The following is a 14,396-nucleotide window of genomic DNA, read 5'->3' on the forward strand; positions in this document are numbered from 1 at the left end:
TATTATTATTTACAAAAACTGGCCTACTTTGCAGGGTTGTTGTAAGCAAACATAATGTCTGTGTGGTGCTTTCAATACTTGAAAGTGGTTAGGAAAATGCTAAGTAGGTGATTAATCATATAAAATAAGCACTTTCAAAGAAGCCTGCGTAACGTAATTCATTCTGAGCATGGAATGCTTATTACAGGGAGCTGGTGGCTACAACACAGGCATTCTGTATGAAACACTCACTGGCTTGCAGACTGTCCAGGGCACTGGCAACGCCATCCAAGCCAAGGAAGAAGTCATCCCCATAGAAGTGCTCTGTGTCTGGTCCAACCTGGTTCTGCTGTGCTGATACATTGATGTGGCGGTTCATGACTTTTACGGCAGCTGCTGCCACTTCTGACTTCTGCTTCTACAGGAACAAAGGAGGGAATATAACTAGGGAGATCCAGGGTAGAAAGAAGTTGGTTATTGCCTGGGTTCATTGGCCAGGGCACTCTAACGAGAGTCAAGCCAGAACCAACTCTCTCCCCTGTAACATTACAAATAGGTTTGTGAATATTCTTGTGTCCGTTAAGATTTATTCCTTGGGCAAACTGTCCCCAGCACTGCATCACCCAAACCTCTTTTCCACCATATTTGCTGCAAGACTTACCGACACATCCCCTGGTCGAAAGAGGAACTGCCTGTTGAGGTTGGAATATTCAATGGTATCCATGTCCGTCACAGTGATGCTTCCACCCTCGCTAGCAGCCAAGCCAATCATGGCAAAATTCTTCAGGAGCTCACAGCCAATGGCACCAGCTCCCACCTGAGGAAATTGTAATAAGATTGGTTGAAGGCCCATGGCACTCTGAGCCAAGATGACTTCAGTGACTCAAGTGACTGGGGCAAGGGGACACAAGGAGATACCTCTCCAAGTTACATGTGGCTGGTTCAGATACAGTGGTACCTCGGGTTAAGTACTTAATTCGTTCCGGAGGTCCATTCTTAACCTGAAACTGTTCTTAACCTGAAGCACCACTTTAGCTAATGGGGCCTCCTGCTGCTGCCGTGCCGCCGGAGCATGATTTCTGTTCTTATCCTGAAGCAAAGTTCTTAACCTGAAGCACTATTTCTGGGTTAGCGGAGTCTGTAACCTGAAGCGTATGTAACCTGAAGCGTATGTAACCTGAGGTACCACTGCATAACGTTTTGCTCCACATGGGTGCTGTTGGGCTGGTTGCCATGCAGGAAAAACACATAGGAATCAGGGCACTCCCTGATGACCCATTTATTTACCTGTTTATTGAGCATTCATCTTGGTTTTTGGCCAGGGGATTGGCTGACATTGGCAATTTAACAAACATTCACTCTGATTTGTTTATAGGGAGGTTAGGTGTCAAGCATTATTCCCAGGGCATTCCCCCATTGGTTTCCAAATTCAGATCTTTTGGGGAAGTGGGTTTGTTATGCAAGCCCTCCCAATCAACTCTCATTGCATCAACCTGAATTTGCTGGTATGTGATTCGATCCCACCCCAAATTAGTCTGGAAGCCCCCTAAGTTCTGTACAACTTCAAAATACACACATTATTATTATTATTATTATTATTATTATTATTATTATTATTGAAAGGCTAGACATGAAATTCCAATAGCCTTTCCCCCAAGGAATTCCTTGTTGGTTTTCAGTTCTGACAAAAAGTTTTCTATATGACTGTGTATTCGTCACATCGAAGGAAACCTTATGTTCAACGAGGCCTGAAGACAGATGGAACATTTGCACTTCTCTCAGAGAATGCATTATAATTACAGAGGCTGGAATAGGCATTTGCAACAGCACCCGAGAACTGTTGTAGAATCTGAAACAGTTTACTAACGCAGTTCCAAAGCATGGATGCTCACTTTATAAGAAATGACAAACTGAACTATCTCCCTCAGGGTCCTTTACAACTCTACAGGTCTATGATTCTATGAGTCTAAGTGAACCTCTGGCCACAATTTCTACAACAGATGTTCGTTAGCCAAAACATGTCAAGGCATGGGAAAATATTTGACTTCGAAATACATTCTGACTCCATCTGGCATTCTGTACCAAGTCCTAATTTTGCTACAAAACAAGAACTAGAAAGAAAACCCAGAATCTCATTAGATCCATGTGCCAATTCTTCCAATGTTTGTAACACAGAGAGAACAATACAAGGCCTTCAAACAAGAAAAAGGAGTAAAACAAGGATGTAACATCAACCCAACCCTCTTTTATCTTATAAATCAACTATCTACCAGCTCTTTTTGAAACTGTTGTGAAGTGCAGGATTACGAGAACATGACTCAGCGGCACACTGCCTGATATTTACTGGTGACCTCACCATGCTCTTACCTTTATAAAAGTTAACTGCATGCTACAATGGTTCTATTTATCTATCTCTATCTATCTCACAAAAGTTATACCCCACTTGATTGTAAAAAACCTCAAAGCGGTCTGCAAAAAGATATACATGGGATGCACAGATGAGTTTGGCAGGGCAGGAGGACCAAATTCCATCTTTCACCAGAGGTAGCAATAAATCAATCAGAATACAGAAATGCATTTTACAAGTGTAAATCATACATGGCCTAACAGGAGACACGTTATGAAACTTTAGGGATGGTTTTCCAATAATTTTGGGTAAGAAAGAATACTGAGAATTTTTATCTAGTCAGTTTATGCACTAATTACATATACAGTGGTACCTCGTGTTACGTACGCTTCAGGTTACAGACTCCACTAACCAAGAAATAGTACCTCGAGTTAAGAACTTTGCTTCAGGTTGAGAATAGAAATCGTGCTCTGGCGGTGCGGCAGCAGCAGGAGGCCCCATTAGCTAGTGCTTCAGGTTAAGAACAGTTTCAGGTTAAGTACGGACCTCCGGAACGAATTAAGTACTTAACCCGAGGTACCACTGTAATGAAGGGTGTTTTTATCTGTACCATAATTTCTGGATTCTGCACCCAGAAGACTCCAATTCTATGGTGAAAGCGTAATAAGCAAATCAAGAATGGTTATGCAAAGTGGAGTATTTTATATATACAGAGAGAATGTGCATTCTTTATTCTTATTCTGATGTTTGAGTTAAGCTAGAAAGAGACGTGGGCTGGAGAAGTTCCACCTCCTAAAAACACAGGAGCCTTCTTCAGATCTTGCCTGCCTCTTCAAATACAGTGGTACCTCTGGATACGAACGGGATCCGTTCCGGAGCCCCGTTCGCATCCAGAAGCAAACGTAACTAGCAATGGCGCGTCTGCGCACACGCATGTCGCTTTTCACCGCTTCTGCACATGCGCAAGCAACGAAACCCAGAAATAACGCGCTCCGTTACTTCCGGGTTGCTGCGGAGTGCAACTCAAATGCACTCAACCCGAAGCGCATTCAACCCAAGGTATGACTGTATTCCCTTCAAGCGACAGAAGCTTGAACCCACGTCCACCATCTTTCTTTCCCTTCCTGGGTCAACATTCTCAGGGATACATGGCAGAGTTGCCCACTTTTTCTAGGCATTCAGGTCTACAGAAAGTGACCCCTCGGAATACAGCTCTTAGTGACCATTGCTATAATTGTTCGCACCATAATCCAATGGTATAATAAACAACAGCCAACAACTGGGAGTCCACCTTTAACAATCGACTCTGCTAACTGGGACAAAATCCCTGCATTGGCTGTTATGCTAGCAAATGTTATGTTTACAAAGAAACTTCAGTAACAGCTGCAGAACAGATCTAGGTCAGCTACTCATCCTACAAAAATCGTTCTTCTTCTATCTAGTGTCATCGTTCAAACTAAAGGAGTCAACACTCCCTCTACTGGAAAACACTGGAAAAATAAGCACTACAGTTAAGTGAAAAAGTCAACCAACTCTCATCAGTGGCTGGATTAAGGTGGGTGGCTTTCAGGTGAGACCAGTGCCCCTCATGTGGGCAAGTATTTGGCAGTATCCACACAATGTTGTTGACATCAAAAGGCCAGCCTATATTTCCCTACCGCCTCCTGCAGCCATTTAATTCAGATTTACTCTTTCTATAGAAACTCTGATACACTTAAAAAAACTGTTGCCAACAACCCATTTGCAACATTCAACAACGCGTTTTCAATATTAAACCCTAGTCCAAAATACATAATCCAAATGCAATCTTAAATGTCAGGGTCATTAGGAAGAACTACATATGTCAAAACTTTATTATGTTTACACCTCACCTTTCCTCCAATTTTATCAAGGTGGCACATGTCTTTCCTCACCAATTTAACCCTTGCAACATCCCTGGGATGTAGGTTAGGCTGAAAGACCTTGTGGCGGAGAGTTACATACATTCATGATGCCTTGTGTGGGAAGAACCTGGATCACCCAGCCTGCCCCAACTCACCACAAAGTATTTCTGCTTCCCAAGCCATTCCTGGAAGGTATTCCCAAAGACAGCAATTTGCCCATCATAGCGGCTGCCACGCTGTCAAAAGGGAGAGATGACAGACATTAGAGACCCAGCAGGCGACAGATGGAGAGCAACACAATCCCTGTAGGATGGCCCTATACCCATTCTAACAGATTTAGAATTTGGGCACTGTGTGGGTGTTGAAGATACACTGCCAGAAGGTTTGTCCACGTTTGAGCATTACTGAGCTATTATTCTACTTTTTCCACACTTGAATTGGATCAGAGTACCCCCACACCCCCACATATTTATTTGAATTTGGATATGAGGAGAAACTGCTGCCTTTTCCAGTCATTCCCTTTTCTATTTATTGATGCCTTCTAATTTGTTGATTCAATTATGCCAATCAAGCAACAACAAGGCGTACAGGCAGGTAGCTGCACACACACCTTCCCCGCCCAAGAAATGTGCAAAAGCACCCTGTCAGGCAAATGTAAATTCTCAGTTCACACTTCTGCTTTTTTGTAAATCTGAGGGCTCAAAAGGGCGGGAGATACCACTGTTCAGAAGCACACTGGAAATAGCATGGCCAGAAAAGAAATGAAAGCATGGAGGAGTTAGTGGGTTTTGAAAGAGGAGCAGCAAAGAGAACTGATCCACAAAAACCAAAGCGAACAATCTGCAACCCTGGTTGGAGAGGTCTGGAACACAATTTTCCTCAGTTTAATCAGATTATCTCCAAATCAAAAAAACTTGAATTTGTAGGGGAAAGCATTGAGATTGGTGCTGTTTGAGAGAACATCATGCGGACTACACAAATTAAATAGGAACAAAAACAGCTCTAAACACACAGTAAACTCCTTTGTGGAAAAGTCTGGAATGCCTTGGAAGAGGCAGAAAAAGAGCTGTGATTCCATCCTATCTCTAACGGAAAAGTACGAACTGCAGAATTTGTCACATACCGGAGCACAGTCTTCCTCAGTCAGCTGCACAATATTTTCCTCTTCAGGCAGACATTCATAAGCATCGAAGTACAGCCACTGGTCCAAAGGAGTGAACTTCCCTGAGGCAGCCTGCAGACAGAGAAAAAAAGGAGGAAACTGCTCAGCCCTTCCTATAACTGCAGGTTTGGGTTTGAGAAGAGGGAGAAGCCTCTCTTAATGAACACAGAAAACTCATGGAACATACTGTTCAAATTTTCCTGCTTTCCTCCTCTGGAGGGGGCTCCTGTGCTTTAACAGCTGCACGTCAGGCCAAAATTCAACAGGTAATGCTTCTCATGATCTCATCTACGTGTCAGGAAAAGCTGCACATTTCTGTTTTCTATGTTTTGCACCACGGTTTAAGGCACAAGAGCACTGCTGTGGTGAGGAGATGGTAACTCTCGTCATTCTACACCACTCTAGTCATGTTTGCAGCAGCCCTGTTGGGCTCCCAGTCGTGCTGGGAGCTGACAGAATGACCTATCTCTGCAGCAAAGACAACAAATTTGCCTGCAGCTGAAAAGCATGTATGAAAACTACAATGGAAATTCTAAAAACAGGTATTGCTCCAATTTATATCCGAGGCATTTCTTCTCCCCACCCCCATTATATTTTGGATCCATTCAATACAAAACACACATGCGCAGAACATAGTTGAAAGTATGGAACTCGCTCCCACTAGAAGTGATTGTGGCCACCAGTTTAGATGACTTTAAAGGAGGATTAGATAAATTCATGGAGGGAAAGGCTATCAGTGGCTACTAGCCACAACTGCTATGTGTCAGGGGCAGTATGTTGCTGTGAACAGCAAGCATTACATCTCACCATGGTAGGGAAGAATATGAGCAGGTGATCAGCCTGCTGCTCACTGCTGATGGCAAACAAGGCCTCTCCTGCTCTCCCTTCTTACAGTTCTCTGTATCTTGAAACCAGACATGGGCTGGACAGTTTTTCAAACAGAGGACACCTTCAGACAGAGGCCTGTTCCCTGCAAAGTAGGTCACATGGCCACCCTTCCTGGCAACCCATATACCCTTCAGCTTGTCTTGTCATTTAACACCTCAAGAGAATCAGATATTCCACTCTGGAAAACAGCATGTTAATATCTTGCCCAACCTGTGCTTCAAGATCTTCAGAAGTCAGTCACAAATTTGGCCCAGACCCCAAGATATTTGGCAACCAATAAACTTTGCTTTTCTATAAGTGTGGTAAGAACGTTCAAAGCACTCAAATGAAAGAATTTCTCTCCCAATGCAAGTTGCAGGCGCACAATCCAGAATGCGACCACAGTGTGAAGAGAGGGAAATTATTAAAACCCACTCCCTCCCACCACATGCCAGTGTTCCAATCCTGATTAGGTGCTCTGCACTGGTAATTTGTGAAAGAAAAGGCAAACTCAAGGGGAAACTATATGATAAACATCACACTGAGTTCGGCCTCACTCACTAATGTCTACAAAAACCATGTAAGGCACACATGGAAGGCCTGTGTGGCCTTCCAGATGTTGGGCTCCAGTCCCCAGCCAGCATGGTCAATGGTCAGGAATGATGGGAGCTGGGGTTTAGCAACATCCGGACTTTTACAGGTCCCAAATCCCTGGTCCAAAGTACTACCATCTCCTCACAGCTGCAGATGGAGCTTGCAATCTGGTGGTTTGCCTAAAGCCACCAGTGAGCTGAGAAAGCAGGTGTAATATTCGACCCAGGGATTTCCCAGCTGTCAACGTGCCCTTTAATCACATTTAATTGGATCTGCTCCTGAGAAAGCAGAAGGGATGGGGAGAAGGTGCCAAGATGAGGAAGCTCGGTGCCACAGATATGGAAATGAGCCAGTAATGAAGTAGTTATTGAAGTTGTGGCTGCCAAAAAGCACTGACCGTACAACCCATCTACTCTAATGACCGTGCACATCTACTCAGGAGTAAGTCCCATCATGGTCAATGGGACTGACTCCCTGGTGATTGTGTAAGGATTGCAGCCTAAATCTCGAGGTTTCTATCCGCTTTCCTCACACCAAACATAATCTTATACAGTGGTACCTCAGGTTAAGTACTTAATTCGTTCTGGAGGTCCGTTCTTAACCTGAAACTGTTCTTAACCTGAAGCACCACTTTAGCTAATGGGGCCTCTTGCTGCTGCCGTGCCGCCGGAGCACGATTTCTGTTCTCATCCTGAAGCAAAGTTCTTAACCTGAGGTAATATTTCTGGGTTAGTGGAGCCTGTAACCTGAAGCGTATGTAACCTGAAGCGTATGTAACCCGAGGTACCACTGTATACTTCTATCATGCCCCTACTTATTCCTAAACTAAAAAGCCCCAAGCATCATAGCCATTCTTCATAGCTCAATGAACATTTTGATTGCCTTTTTTGCTACACCTCTGCCAGCTCTCCAATATAATTTTAGAGATGAGGTGGCCAGAAACTATACATGGCATTCCAAGTGATGACATCAGGATATGGGCAGTTTTATTTTCAAATTCTCTTTCCTAACTGTTCCCAAGATGGAATTCACTTTCTTCACAGCAGTTGCCGCTCACTAGGTCGACATCTACATCAATTTCACCAAAACCCCAAGATCTCTTTCCAGGTCAGTCACCGACAGCTGACTGAACAGAGATAAGGGAACTAGCTGATAGAAACCTAACCTTCAAAAATCCTCAAAGCTTAAGATGGCATTTGGTGGACACTGTAAAACACACACACAACAACAGCAACAGCAGCAGCAGCAGCAGCAGCAGCAGCAGCAGCAGCAGCAGCAGCAGCAGCAAAACACTACATTCACAAGTGAACAAAAATAAGGTCTCTGAATTATAATCCACTGCATATCCTTTCTCTGATTTACCCCCTAAACTGAAGTTAGAGCAAAAACTACCTATGCATGAGAGATGAAAGACAAGTAGGTAATGGTGTAGGTAGGTTCCCATGCAGATTGAATCTCGCCAACCTTTCCTTTTCCCCTAATTCCCCATAATTTCCTCTGACCTGGCATTGCTCTGGAGCATTGTGGGGAAGCAAAAAGTAGACCAGGCACAGGTGCCCAGTGCTGGCTTAGAGAACTGTCACTGCAATCCAATGAGCCCCCCAGGGCCCTCTGAGAGAGGAGTGGGCCCACCAGGAGACACTTTGCAGAGAATCCCCTGAAACATGGAATCAGCCCTGAGCATAAGGCATTTGGACAGTCGCCACCTGGCACTTCTAATAACCTATAAAGGGACAGGTGTGCCCCGTCTGACGATTCCCAAGTTAACACTGAAACGAAACAGTTTTCTTTCCTTTGTATAAGATGATCCAAAGTAGTAGCTGTTGCAAAATTGCATGTCAGCTGCCTCATACCTCCACTCATTTAAAACTGCCTAGCTGGGCCTGTGAGTTGATAATCCTAAACTGGCAAATCCAGAAGAAAACCAGCTAGATTGGTTTACAAAAGAGGGCAGGCAGCAACCTGAACTCAGCAGTGACACAGAAGCAAATGGGTCACAGGGGACAGGGCAAGTGCCTTTCTGAGCATGAAACTCAAGCACCTGCCACTTCTGGGCTCAATCAGGAAATGTTCAGGTGCTTCACTCATACCTGATGGGAAGCCTGTCCTTTGGGTAGCTTCGGGTAGCTTCAGGATGCTCCTTGCTTCTTACTTAAACGTAATAGCCCCCCCCCTCTCTCTATATATAGCTGTCTGTGGACAAATGCTGGCTCCCTCGACCACTAAAGCGAGATGAGCGCTGCAACCTCAGAGTCGGCCACGACTGCACCTAGTGGTCAGGGGTCCCTTTACCTTTACACACACACACACACACACACACACACACACACACACACAATTATTTTTTTAAATCTTCCTTTTATTGGTATTTCCTTATGAACACTTTATGTAAACTTCTGAAAAGGATTCTTTTATGAAGTGGTGTGTGTGTGTGTGCGTGCATATGTTAAATAAATAACTGAAAAATAATAATCATTAACATTTGTGCTGTGATGCATTCAAAGAATTTCACATGTGTTATCTAATGAAATTCTTACAACAACCCTGTGAGGTAAATCAGTATTATTACTGCAGAAGTTTGCGCATATTGGAAAACAGGCTGGGTGGTAGTGATTTGCCTAAGGCCACCAAATGAGTTCATTGCATAGGTGAGACTCAAAAGTGTGTTCACAAAAATGCCTTAGACGGCAATGAAGTTCTTGGTTTTTCCCCTCAGGAGCATTTCATACCTACCCCCCCCCCCCCCGCCCTTGGCTGCTCACGCCATCACAGCTTCATTGTGTGAAAATTCATTTCTGTTTGTACACACCAGGGGGCGTGGACGGGCAGGGATGTCTTTACCCTATGCAAAGGTGTTCACACCCTGGCTAGAGATGGATTAGGAATGACTAAAGAGCGCCAGCAAGTGTGAAGTTGGTGTGGAAGCAGATTAAAAACCAGGCACCGGAAACACCAGTGAGTGTATACTATATGGAAGTGTGAACACAGCCTCAGACTGGGGCCTCCCTCATTCTCTTAGCTACCATTATTATTATTATTATTATTATTATTATTATTATTATTATTATTAACATTTACACACTTTCCCCCATTTTATCCCCACAACTATGTCACAACTTGTGAGACAGATTACACTGAGAGGCAGTGGCTGTCCAAAGGTCACTGGCTGAGTAGGGATTCAAACCCTTGTTCCACACTTGAGACGCAGATGCCTCATGGAAAGTGTCTTCCAAACAGCTCAAAAAGCTGCCTTCCTTCCTCACAGGAGTCTGCCCCTCACCTTCAGCACCTCTTGGGCAGCCAGGCCTCCAATGAAGGCATTGATAGGGCTCAGGTCACCAGAACATCCGTAGGAAAATGTCCGCACCAAGTCCTCTTGCAGTTCCTCCTCCTTGCTCACAGAGACGGTCTGTGCCAGTTTCACCATCTTGTCTGCATCTGCCTGTTGAGGAGTAAAGATGGGTGAGGCTGGGAAAAGAGTCTATCTGAGGAAGCTTACAATGAGCTACTTGCAGGAAAAGTAACGATGTTCTCTGCAGAAGGAGACAATATCCTGCTCAGGGTTGGAAACGTGAAGAAGCCTAGAAGGCCGGTTGGGATTGCTAAAAAGAACGAAGGCAACTGGGGAGACTTGCCTGATTCCTGGGCCTAGGCAGCCGCTTCATCTCCCTCTGGAAGACATGCAGTGCCCAGAAGGCCGCATGGAGGGAGCGACAGCGAGGTAGTTTCCCCTTATCCGGGATCCTGATTTTAGGATTAGCCCTGGAGGTACGCAGGGATTCCTGGGAATACAGAGAGATTAGTGGACAGGAGTAGAACTACCTAATGCATATCCTTCTCTTTAAGGTAGCAGGTGGAGAAACTCAGGCCCAGGAGCTGAATATAGCTCCTTAGACATCACTGTCCTTCCCTCAGGACTCTCTCAGGCTAGGCCTCTTCTCCAAGTCACCTCCCCATCCTCTCCTCAGGCTATGCTCTTCATGTGCCCTGCTCTGCATCCTCCTTGAGTGTGGAGACCTTTGTGTGGCCTGGGTGTACCCTACTGTGCAAAGAAAAAGCCACACAATCCATTTCCATACCCACTTTTTGAGTCTCAACCCACCCACCACTGACATGGGGGCCTCAGAAAGTTGCCCAGGAGGTAATGTGACCCTTGGGTTGCATTTCCCCACTCCTGCTTTAAGGCGACACACTTCAAGAAACGCCTCTCCTCACCATAGCTGAACATAGGAGCTATACCAACCATGTCAGACCACTGGCCCATCTAGCTCAATACTGTCTGTACTGACTGGCAGTGGCTCTCCAGGGTTTCAAACAGGAGCCTTTCCCAGCTATATCTGCAGCTGTTGTGGACTGGACCTGGGATCTTTGACATGCAGAGCACAGAGCTCCATCCTCTCCCTAGCTGCTTGGACTGGCGTTCTGCACCCAGGCTCTAGAACAGCAGTTTTGAGGTCTCTTCCCTGTTGAAGAAGTCCTGTTTGAGTCCTCTGGCTAAAATGCTCAGCCCTGCCAATAAGGTCACCAAAGGCTCTGCCCATCTTGGCCCCCTATGAACTAGCTGGAAAAGAATAACCACATTTTTTCACCACCACCAGAGACGAGAACATACATAGGAGTGTTTTTGAGGTATCTTGACTTGGGTGATGACCCCACCACATTTGTATGGAGAAAAAGAAGACGTATCTCCAACTTCCAAGCTGCAGGTTCCTAAACAGACACAGATCACAAACATTAGGTCTGTTCTCTTAGTCGTTCAATGGGACTGAAATCAAATAAAACGATATAAACCCATTCTCTGCAAGGTAGACACCTGCATTTCTTCTGGAGCTTTCTTGTCCTATCAGGTGCTTTAATACACACTAGTGAAGTCCCACAAGGTTCCTAATAGGAGAGACATTATGCTTCTTTCCCCACAACACAGTGCCACCCCAGCCTTCTGTCAAACTCCACTCTCATAATCTTTGCCTGTCCATCTTCCTGATCCACATCTGTCCCCCTATTCTCCTCTGGACACTTTCTGTGTGCAGGCAGGCACTGTACCCAGAGACATGAGGAGAAAGAAGAAAGAGAGGGCCTATTACCTTTCAGACGGATGAGGCAGGGCTTGGAGGTGTTGAGTTCTGTCATCCCCTCAACCCCGGAGAATTTCACCCAGTCACCATCCTCAAAGTGGTGGCCTTGTCTCTCCTCATTGTCACACGCCACAGTCACTATGCCAGGGTTACTCTGGGGGAAGAGTATATTATTATTATTATTATTATTATTATTGCTACTACTACGGTTAAATACATCACTTAATACTAAAGCAAGCTGCTAGGCAGTTTACAAAGTAGAAAAAAACAGTTACATTAAAATTTAAATCCTCATAATTAAAATATGCAATAAATCAATCCCATTAACACATTAAAATATAATTGTCCATAATTAAAATATGCAATAAAACAATCACAATAAAACAACACAGCAATGAAAACAGGAGACTCTGGTTGAGAGATCAGAGGATTGCCTGCATCTGATTAGATGGTTACTCCATCTGTTTAGGGAAGTTTTTAATGTTTGATGTTTTATAGTTTTTTTAATATTCTGTTGAGAGCCGCCCAGAGTGGCTGGGGAAACCCAGCCAGATGGGTGGGGTATAAATAATAATTGTTATTATTATTATCCAAGCTCGGAAAGACATCTTGGGGGCTCCTTTGGGAGGAGGCATGTTCAATCCAGGGTGTGAAGGACGTGAGCTCAGAAAGGGTGACACAAGCAGGACAATAAAGTGCAGGAGACAGATGTTATCTGGGTGAAGAGACATTACCTGGGTGATGTGATGAATGGCAGCAGAGACAGGTTCAGCCTCTGAAGGATTGTGCACTATGAAGTCTTCTCCAAAATCACAGAAAAGTTGCCTGGAGCCAAAAGACCAAAGCTCAAGAAGTCAGACTTCTACTTCGTTTTCCTCCCTACACTCAGCCACTGCTCCACCCTGAGAAAGCCCCTTCACATCCACCCATGGGGTCTACCTGCTCAGAGAACCTTCATCCTCCATTACGGAAGGATGAAGGCGTCAATTTCACTTTCTATCCATTTTCCAGTTTTAAGTTCAGTTCTCCACATTTTCACTTCCGTTTGCAAATATTTTTTTGAAAGCCCCCACAAAAATTAATTGGAATATTAGTGCAAATTCTAATATACAGTTGAGAGTTTGGAGGGGGGTTAGTCTGCATGGTGCCTGGGGTCCTAGATCCAGCAAAGGGTTAAAATCTAGTGGAGGATTCCATTGCTGAACTAGCCAGGCAAAAGCCAGGGGAGAATGAGCTGGACTAGAAACGGAGTGAGAGTCAGGCTTGATTTCTGTTGGAATGTAAGGCTATAGTTATGGGAGAAGCAAGACTATATTGGGCTGCTAATGCTGTGAGTCCCTCCATCATAGTCAGGATGTATTAACCGTACTGAGGTGGGCGTGCAGCGCACTCAGAGCCAAGCGTCAACACTGGCTTGGGTTTAGCGCAGTAGTACCAGGAGGCAGGCCGCACCCACAAAGAAGCCTTAAATTTTAAAGGTGCAGCTTATTTGCGGATGTGGCTTACAGTCGGGCTAATACAGTATGTGTAAATAAACCATATCTCATAAAGACACCACTGTTTCTGCTGTCTCTCATTCCAAGAAAATTGAACCCTGGGTAAGCACGGGAACCCCTGGAATCACACAGCGCTTGGGGATTGGGGCAGTGTGCAACAATGCACACTTTTTTACGAAACAATTTCTTATAATATAATGCCTTTTTTGTCATTTAAGCTAACATATGCACAATTTACCCTAGGACAGTTGATGACCATTTTGTGCGCAGGTTCAATTCCAGGCCCCTATCCATGTTGGGGGGAGTACATATAAGCTCCCCCCTGCCCCCCCCGTTCTGCCTTCTTCTGGGTCCAAAAGGACCCATGTGTAGGTGATCACACGTTAATTGGATGTGCCTAAAATGGTCACCACCGGTATATGCATTTTTGTACTCAGTGCTGGCTGGAAAACTTCATGGCAAAATTCAAAGACATGCCAATTTTGAAGGATGGTGGTGCTTGGGTTTATATCTTGTTTCAGAAAAAAATGAACTCAATTGAGTTCACCCTTAAATGCAAATTGAATCAAATCTCTCCCCCATCCCTACCCTGAGGCGCCCATCCAGAATGCTGGCAGCTTATACAAATTCTTAGTCCACCTCTTAGTCCACCCAGAATCACTGCACCACTCTAACATCCCAGTCTTGGGACAAGGACAGAAGCCCCCAACACCTACCCAGCCAGGCCCTTGGTGTCAACTAGGACAAAGCAAATGTTCTTGGTGTGGCAGAAGTCACTGATTCGCAGCTGCTCCTCCAAGGGTGAGTTACTCAGGACCACAACCTGTAAAGTTTGGTGCAGAATAGTATCAGAATAGTGATCTGCATAACGTAAGGGGCTAAGAAACAGCACAACAGAGTGCACTTTCTGAGCAGATTCTCTGTTCCCCATCAATGACAGCAGGTCACGTAGTGGTAAATCCTGGAGTGTGGGCCCTTTGCAACAACTTCCAT

General features: G+C 44.8%; 1 protein-coding gene across 5 annotated transcripts in view; it reads right to left on the reverse strand.

The window, feature by feature from the left end:
* Window positions 1–14,396, reverse strand: part of UBA7 (ubiquitin like modifier activating enzyme 7) — a 46,113-nt gene that overhangs the window by 24,327 nt on the left and 7,390 nt on the right. For 4 of the 5 annotated variants that reach the window (XM_081900255.1, XM_081900254.1, XM_081900253.1 and 1 more), the window contains exons 5-14: window positions 14,120–14,226; window positions 12,642–12,732; window positions 11,917–12,061; window positions 11,445–11,542; window positions 10,464–10,614; window positions 10,113–10,270; window positions 5,333–5,443; window positions 4,365–4,445; window positions 641–796; window positions 232–397 (exon numbers count right to left, since the gene is read on the reverse strand). In XM_081900255.1, the coding sequence (XP_081756381.1) occupies window positions 232–397; window positions 641–796; window positions 4,365–4,445; window positions 5,333–5,443; window positions 10,113–10,270; window positions 10,464–10,614; window positions 11,445–11,542; window positions 11,917–12,061; window positions 12,642–12,732; window positions 14,120–14,226 (1,264 nt within the window). The remainder of the gene's footprint in view (window positions 1–231; window positions 398–640; window positions 797–4,364; window positions 4,446–5,332; window positions 5,444–10,112; window positions 10,271–10,463; window positions 10,615–11,444; window positions 11,543–11,916; window positions 12,062–12,641; window positions 12,733–14,119; window positions 14,227–14,396) is intronic. The other variant, XM_081900257.1, reaches the window with a different exon arrangement.

This window comes from Podarcis melisellensis (genome assembly GCF_964234715.1).
Source record: "Podarcis melisellensis genome assembly, chromosome: 2".
NCBI classification, from domain to species: domain Eukaryota; kingdom Metazoa; phylum Chordata; class Lepidosauria; order Squamata; family Lacertidae; genus Podarcis; species Podarcis melisellensis.